The sequence below is a fragment of the Beta vulgaris genome, chromosome 9 (genome assembly GCF_026745355.1).
Source record: "Beta vulgaris subsp. vulgaris cultivar EL10 chromosome 9, EL10.2, whole genome shotgun sequence".
Taxonomy (NCBI): domain Eukaryota; kingdom Viridiplantae; phylum Streptophyta; class Magnoliopsida; order Caryophyllales; family Amaranthaceae; genus Beta; species Beta vulgaris.
Window position 1 is genome coordinate 32,959,716 of NC_079210.1, and position 8,806 is coordinate 32,968,521.

General features: G+C 33.6%; 1 protein-coding gene across 1 annotated transcript; it reads left to right on the forward strand.

Moving 5' to 3' along the window:
* Positions 1–490: 490 nt before the first annotated feature.
* Positions 491–3,632, forward strand: LOC104903392 (peroxidase 4). Its single transcript, XM_010691417.4, has 3 exons — positions 491–1,292; positions 1,977–2,171; positions 2,867–3,632. The coding sequence occupies exons 1-3, from the start codon at positions 1,080–1,082 to the stop codon at positions 3,416–3,418; spliced, it is 960 nt and encodes a 319-aa protein (XP_010689719.1). The 5' UTR covers positions 491–1,079; the 3' UTR covers positions 3,419–3,632.
* Positions 3,633–8,806: the final 5,174 nt, after the last annotated feature.

Below are 8,806 nucleotides of genomic sequence, written 5' to 3' on the forward strand. Positions count from 1 at the left end.
TTTTTGTAGTGACTATGTCACAAACAGATACACTAGATACGAGACAAATACACTATATTATAAACAAAATACGCTATAGCACAAACACTATAGCTCTTGTAAATAAAAAAAACAATATAGCACAAAGGAGCATACTACACCACATACTTACACACTATATCAAAACTGACAATATTATCCTAATATTCTATATCAGGTTCAATTGTACAATCAACTATAATACTCAGAAACACACTATATCACAAATAGGTACCACTATATCAGGAAGAAATACACTACATCACAAATAAACACTATCAAAATAAACATACTATAGCACATAGAAACACACTATATCACACACAAACACACTACATCAAAATTGACAATATAATTATAATATTCTATAATAGGTTCACTTGTATAATCAACTATATCATAAAAAATGAAAAATGAAGTAAGAACTTGAAGAGAAAAGAAAGAAAATGAAGCAGCTGTGATAAAGAAATTGGAAAGGCAAGAAAATATAAGGAGAGAGAAAGACAAAATAGTAGAAGTTGTAATCATTACAACCTACATAACATCTATTGGGTACACACTAACATCTAGTGGGTTCATATGAGTTTTTTTTCCAGATGATAAGCATTTATTAGCTATAACTAGATTTTTTTTTTTGTTTCTATATATTATTTTTTTAGTTCAGATTACTTTTTATGATTCAATATACTATTTTGTATCGTAAATACGAACAAATTAAATAATGGTAATATTGGATGTGAGCTGCTCTAACCTCTAAGAAGTTCTCAGCCTCCTAGCTACCAACTCAATTATAGACTTCCACTTGCTTCATGTACTCACAATGATATGTTAGAGATACTTTAATCATGGAAATTTTGAACTTTCCGAAGAAACACTTGGTAGAAATCTGCTAGGCGCAAAACTTTGACTACAATAAATGATGTAAAATTTATGCATTTTTTGCTGATCTGTACTATTTTCATACCTTTATATAATGATCTGAAACATGGACTTGTTTAATCATACACTGATTTCATTCATACAAAATCAAGCTCTCGAGATAAATTTAGATTTATAAATATATGGCTTCCAAATTTGTTAGATTTTGTGCAATCTTCTCTGTCCTGTCTTTATTTGCATGCGTATCTAACGCACAACTTTCAGCAAACTTTTATGCATCAAGCTGTCCTAATCTTCAAAAAATTGTACGTAAGACAATGCAACAAGCTGTTAAAAGGGAACAGCGCATGGGGGCTTCAATACTCCGTCTCTTCTTCCATGATTGCTTTGTCAATGTAAGTAATTTCGATCTTATTTAACTCGTACTGTGTATAATATCTTCTCCCCCTCATTAATTAATATGTTATAATTATTTTTGATAAGAAAATTAAGAATAATAATCAACAGATGTAATATGGGAATGAACAAAGAAAAAGCAAGACAGTGTGAGTTGGACAAGTACGATGAGCGTAGGGCAATAACCATATTTATTGTAACAAAAAGATAAACGAAACATTTATTTGAAAAGGTAACTATATGCAAAACACTAATGCTCCGTTTGGTTAGTGATAATAAATGATGGTAATGATAATATAATTTAGTGCAAGTTTGTAAAGAAACTCTAATATCAATACCCATTATGAAATTTCATCACAAAACCTGAGTTTTCCTCTATAAATTTTAATTATCACCCAATATCAATTTTTCGAGTGGTAATGAAAAGTAATGAAATTTTAGGAAGAAAATAGATATTTGAGGATGATATAGCATTACCGGGATAATGACATGAGATTTTCTTTACAAACTTATAATATAATAATGCATTACCAATACCATTACCACCACTTAGGACCACTAACTAAACCAGCGGTAATACACAAAATAAATACTATATATGTGCTAGTGCATAAAATTTACTGCCGTACTTTTTCATTTAGTACTTCCAGTGTTTCATATTTGTCTGATCACTGTTGCGACAGGGTTGCGATGCTTCACTACTTCTAGATGACACGCCTTCTTTTACTGGAGAAAAGACTGCAGTATCAAATAGAAATAATTCAGTTAGAGGCTTTGAAGTGATTGATGCTATTAAGACCAATGTCGAAGCTTCTTGTAAAGCTACCGTATCTTGTGCTGATATTTTAGCTTTGGCTGCTCGAGATGGGGTTAATCTGGTAAGTATAACTCTTACAAAAACCTACTAGATAGAAAATAGTAAATTTGGCAGCATGGCGACAAAAATTCACCATACAAGAATTTGTTAATTCCAGAATTAATTGGTTACTGTTCCCTTGTTCATAAACATGCAAGTTTACGTCATTTACATATCTAATACTAGCCTTATATATACGTACTGTGTGCGAATAATACATATAGAAAATTGAACTAGTTGTGTAGAAAAATTGTTTTTGTATTATATTTTTTTTTAAAAAAAAAACTGCTATTCAATTTAAATATGTTATTTTTTTTTCCCTTTTTTCGCTTAGACAAAGTAGTTAGTTTTTTTCTTTTTTTTTCTTTTTTTTTCTTTTTATCCTATTTTAATTTTTTTGGTCCCCGGCCTACATATGCTGTCATATGATAGAGATAACTATCCACCTTAATTAATTATATCATTTTGGTATATTATCCAAATTAATGTAAAAGTCTCCGTCCTCTGAATTACTAAGTTGACATTGTTCATTTTGATGAAGCATATGTACATAAACCGTGTAGTTAAAAGACATAAAGAATACTGAACCATGTATTAGAGTATTAGTATTGAAAATATTAGAGATATATATCACATTAGGAAGTTAAAGCACAGTTTTCTACTTGTATATAAAACGATCACTTATCCAACTTTGCTGTAAATTTTTATTACATGTAGCTAGGAGGGCCTTCATGGACTGTACCACTAGGAAGAAGGGATGCAAGAACAGCCAGTCTAAGTGCAGCAACAACTGACCTTCCGCCAGGATCTTCTAACCTCAGCAACCTCACCTCCCTGTTCAACCGAAAAGGTCTAAACCCAAGCGAAATGACCGCGCTCTCCGGCGCGCATACCATCGGCCTTGCAAGGTGTCTTACCTTCCGGCGCCACATCTACAACGAGAGCAATATCAACCCTACTTTCGCCGCTACCCGCCAGGCTAACTGTCCTTTAACTGGCGGTAACCAAAATTTGGCTCCTCTTGATCTCAGAACTCCTACCAGATTTGATAACAGTTACTACAAAAATCTTGTGGCCAAACGCGGCCTTTTGCACTCAGATCAGGAGCTCTTCAATGGAGGTTCTGAGGATGCTTTGGTTCGGAGTTATAGCAATAATAATAATGCGTTTTTTAAGGATTTTGTTGCTGCCATGATTAAAATGGGTAACATTAGTCCATTAACTGGTACTAATGGAGAAATCAGATTGAACTGTCGTGTCATCAATTAGTTGGTTCACAACTGCATACTTTGAGTGTGATAATATGGTTTTCACTTTCAGAGTATTTAATTAATGTAAGTGTAATGAAATTTCTATTTAGCTAAAGCTTTGTATTAGAGAATAATTCAAGAAGCAAATTATGGTAGAGCTCTTGTTGTACCTTAAAACTTACTATCTTGATTTTGTCTTTACTCATTAGGGGTCAATATATGTACTTATGTAAGGTTGTATGTGTGATGAAATTTTAATTTATCTAGAGCTTTGGTTTTTTTTTTTTATCCACGAAGCAGCGTACAAAGTACAAAGAAGGGGAGGGAGAATTTTGACCTGTCACAGCACCTCAATATTAACCACTAGGCCAAGATTCCTTGGTAGCTAGAGCTTTGATTATATATATAAAAAATATCATAACTTAACTTGTATCTTAATTACTAACGAAAATAAATTGTAAAACATAATATCTTCACTAGTCGAAATACTTAATATGTTGTGCCTATATTGTTCGATGCATGAAAACCAATATATTGCTGAGATTTGTAGGATTAGCAGAGCAGTATTACATTTATTATTGCGCGTGCACTTGTTCATGCGTACGAGTAGGAGTGTTAATGAGCCTAGATGGCTCGCAAACTATTCGAGCTCGGCTCGGTCTCGGCTCGAGAAGGCTCGACTCGAGTTCGAGATCGGCTCGAGACGTTAACGAGCCGAGCCTCCATAAGATCGGCTCGAAAGTTCGTGAGCCAGCTCGGAAATATTTAGATAGTTTGTAGGTAAAATAATATTGTCCCACATCGATAGAGAAAATAGGTAACAATCTTATTTTTCCTATAAAATCTGTAATAAAAAGCATGTATTTGTATAGTGGACTATTTTCTAATGTTGCATTTGTATATATTCGTCTGCAACTTATACAAAAAAATTTCATCTGCTCACTAATGCAATCAACTTGTATTTTATATATACATATATATATATATATATTATATATATATATATATATAATTATATAATAATTATAATATATATATATATATAATATTATATTATATTATATATATATATATATATATATATATCTAATGAAAGAAGTAACATATCCTAATAGCAAATGCCTACAAGCAGCAAATTCCTATGTACTGCTACTGCCTATCTTATCTTTTTCGGTGTACTATAAGAATGCATGCTAGGGGATTAGTTGGGATTAGATCCCACATTGCCTATTTCACTTTTTCAGTGCAACAGAGTGCTAGGGGTTAGATGGGATTAGATCCCACATCGACAAGGAAGTAAGAGTATTGTGGGAGTTGCTCTATTAAACGAGTATAGTTGGAGAAATCTTATATATGGATGTTGGGCCTAGCCTATTAATTAAAGATCACTCTTTAACATCCATGCTTAACAAAAGTTTGACAATAATTCATTGGGTCGTACCTAATGAATAAGTAATTCATTGGATTGTACCTAATGGATTAGTTAAGCTGAATGTTTTTTTTTAATATTTAAATTATCAAGTTATCGAGCCGAGCTTCGAGCCGAGCTTGATTTCGGTCCTCTCGAGCTCGAGCCGAGCCTCAATTATTAGGCTCGACGAGCCTCGAGCTCGAGCCGAGCTCAATCTGAATTATTGTCGAGCCGAGCCGAGCCTGAATATGTTCGGTCTCGGTTCGGCTTGTTAACACCCCTACGTACGAGTAACATACATTTTTAATAGTCTATTGCTAACTTGTGCTTTGGAATAGACATTCTATTCCAATCATTTTGATCCCAGTTCACCCTGGATTCTTCATTAAACATCAACTGAAACACTTTATTGATATGGTAACCGATGCTTCTATCTTAAGTATGGAAATTCCATGTCTTCAGTTCTTCTTTAACTTTGCATATATATTTCACCACCCAACTTGTACTAGTGGGAGCTTGATAATCCCAACTTATGTACTACAGCCTTAATCCATTTTTTGAGATCTCTAAAATCAAGCCCTCCTTGCCTTTATTTTAGGAGTGCAAACTCTATCCCACCCTTCACATAACTAGCTTTCCTTCTCTAAAGAAAACATCTGCAAATGCTATCAATTTTGATTATCACAGCCATCGGAAGAACAAAGATCTAAGACTAGTAGCTACAAATGCTCATAAGCACAACATGAACCAATTATGCTCTTCCTGAAAAGAAAGATTTCTTGCTCCATTTCTTGATTCTTCTAACCATTTTATCAACTAAACTTTCACAATCCATAACCTTGATCTTCTTTCAAGAAATGGGAACACCTAAATATCGAAAAAGCAAGTTCTCTTGCACAAAACATGAGAATTCTTGAATTCTTGAATTCTTGATACATCACTATCAGATAGCCTAGCACAATAGAGAGCAGATTTAGTGTGGTTTGCACATAAAACTGAGGACTCTTAAAATAATTTCAAAGCTTTTAAGATGATGTGTCATATTTTTATATAGGTTTTGGTTGCATTTAGGTTGCATTTTAGGATCATTTAGGTGCATTGTAGTTCATAATTGTATATATACTTTTACTTAATATGCAAAATATTACTTCTCTTGTGCGTTTTCGGTATTCTTTCATGAATTTCAGGTATCGAGAACATAATTGGAGCATTATTAAACAGGCTTGAGTACTTAGGAGCAATTCGAAGCAAGCTACATAGATAAGGATCATTTTGGATGTATTTGAGTGCAAATTGGAGCTAAATTGGAGTTGGAATTCATTGATAGAATTGTGAAAATCGAGTCATGTTAATTTTTTTATCCATAATTTCTGACTTGATGTTGGTCTTGGTTGATTCTAGTGGCATTGGAAAGTATGCTTGAAGAGATTTCTGTCAATGCTTTCTATCAGAAGTATTGACACAAATATCTTCAAGCATACTTTCCAATGCCTGCTTTCTGTCAGAACTACTTTCCTCCAGGAAATACTGCCAAGTTGCGCAATGCCATCACATCCTTTACTCATATCTGCTTATCTTCTTGCTTCTTGTTCTTAACAACCCATATTTGCTTCTACTTTTTCTTCTTCCTTTGATTGCAATGGGTTTTTTCATGGCCAAGACCATGAGAGTGTTCACAGGTAATTAGTTTCCATTCACAATCTACGTCTTGTTCCATGATATTATCCGTCCTTTCTCATTTTCAGAACTGATAGTTTTTGGGAACTCCTGGTCCACCACAACTTCTACTTGGTTTCTTGCAAAGTTCAATCTCTCCTTAGCCACTATTGTCTTGTCCAATTTGACAAGATTACGAAATCCTGAAACTAATTTGAACAAGCACTTCTCTCCCCAATACATCATATCAACCTAGGGAATTAAACCCATATTTGTAACTTTTGAATCTCCTCTTTTTGCAAGTCCATATCAGGATCCCAAGCTTTTAGCACAACTAGATTCTTATCAAAAAATTGAAAACCCCCCTTAAGAACTGCATCACGTTGTTCCATAGCTTTCATCCTAACTACGAAAAAACCTCTCCCTACAACAACAATCTTACTAATTCCTTATTCCTCCAAATTCTACGAATAAATCCTTCCATGCGACTTAAAATGGCAGATTTGCACCAATGACATAGCACACAATTGCATGCTCCCAGTAAGTAATTTCATCGTTAACATCCTCAAAATCAATCTTAATTGTTGATAATTTTGGTTCAATTACTTTTTTTATAGCAATATTTGCATCAACATTAACTGATTGAGCTTTTCTGAAATCTTGAATTAAACTTCTTGATTGAGGCATACCACCTATTAATAGTTGAAAATTCTATGGTGCTCCCAGGTGCATGGTGCACATAGTGCAACCACTAAATGTGTTCAATTTTTAATGAGTAATTGTTCTATTACAATTAATGTTTGTTTTAGGCTATTTATCAGCGAAAATATATTTACCGTTATCGTAAAAATTGTTTAATTTTCATTGAGCAAATGTTCTATTTTAACAGAGCTTCGTTTTAAGCATGTTTTCATCAAAAAAATATGTTTCGATAAGAAAATATTTATTTTTAAAAATATTTGTTTAAAGCTATTTTTCAGCAAAACTATGTTATATTATCCGTGAAATATGTTCTATATTTGAGGAGAAAATGTTTTATTTAAGTAATTGGATTATGGTAATGTTCCACTTTAAAAGTAAAATGTTCATTTTCTTAATTGAATGCTGGAATATTCCATTTCAACAATAAAATTTCGTTTTCGTAAGTGAACTCTTGTAATATTCCACTTCAGCAGTAATATGCTCGTCATCATAAGTGAATTCTTCTAAGGTTCCACTTCAACAATGATATGTTCGTTTTCATTTTTGTAAATTTTCTATTTTGCATTATGGGAACACAGTTCTCATTGTGCTCCTAGGAGCACAATCCACGCCTTAAAATCAATCGCTTTAATTCTGCTCTGTGTTTTCTTCATAATTGTGAGCCATTCCGATAGATGGTACTTATCCTTACACTATTGTTGCAATTCCTAAATCGAACTTCGAGGTGCAAAAGGTTCTCCAAAACTGGGTATTCCTCCATTTGAGAATAAACTCCAAGAAGCATCGCAAAAGGTCCTTCATTCTTGCCTTCTGTTGATCCAGATGGACCACTCTTCTTGTTTTACTTTTGATGAAAGTATTTCTTCACTTTTCCGTTCGATGATCGTGCCATGGGGACGTTGCAATTTAGCAAGCCAATCTTGCGTCAAGAGAAAACGAGAGCGCGAAAAAGTGTTTCAGTTGACGATGACTCAACTAGCTGGAATATCAACCATAGGTCCCAAACAGCGCAAAAAAAATTATTGGTCCTGACTAGTGAAGAAAGTGATAGTTTGGGTCCTTTTGTGCCCACCAATTCTCTTCATCAGAATGCTGCATCTCATTAGCAAATTACAAATTTACATAAATTTTGAGAAATACCAACAATTAGTCATTTAATAAAACACTTAATTTACAGTAGAAAATGGCAAGTGTTTCCTCCTATGTTGCTCGAATTCTATTACATGGGTAGGACAATTTTTTTTGTGCCAAAAAGTTGAAAAAAAGTTCCAAAAAATAATCGAGTACTCGGACACTTGGACACGTACAGATGTTGGACATAGTTACGCGAGTTTGAGCAACATAAGTTTCTTCATCTCTTTTTGTTTGCCTCACTTTTTGTTTTCTAAAATCTCCACAACATTGTGCTATACCCAAAATAAATATTGGCAGGGGGTCATTACTTTTGCCTTTTATGAAGTCCACTCGACCAAAATTTAAAAAGTCAACAAAATATCATTAGGACAAACAAATGGAAACAGAGGGAGTATCATTGTAAGGGATGGTAGCATACCTTTTCGATTGATATGTTCTCATTATACGCAGGGCCAATGATACTTCATCCTCGACATCTTCTTAGGTGGATGTAACCACTAACTC

Coding starts and splice junctions, on each gene's coding strand:
- LOC104903392 (XM_010691417.4), top strand. CDS start 1,080: ATGGCTTCCAAATTTGTTAGATTTTGTGCAATCTTCTCTGTCCTGTCT. Junction 1,293..1,976: donor TCCATGATTGCTTTGTCAAT/GTAAGTAATTTC, acceptor CTGTTGCGACAG/GGTTGCGATGCTTCACTACT. Junction 2,172..2,866: donor CTCGAGATGGGGTTAATCTG/GTAAGTATAACT, acceptor TATTACATGTAG/CTAGGAGGGCCTTCATGGAC.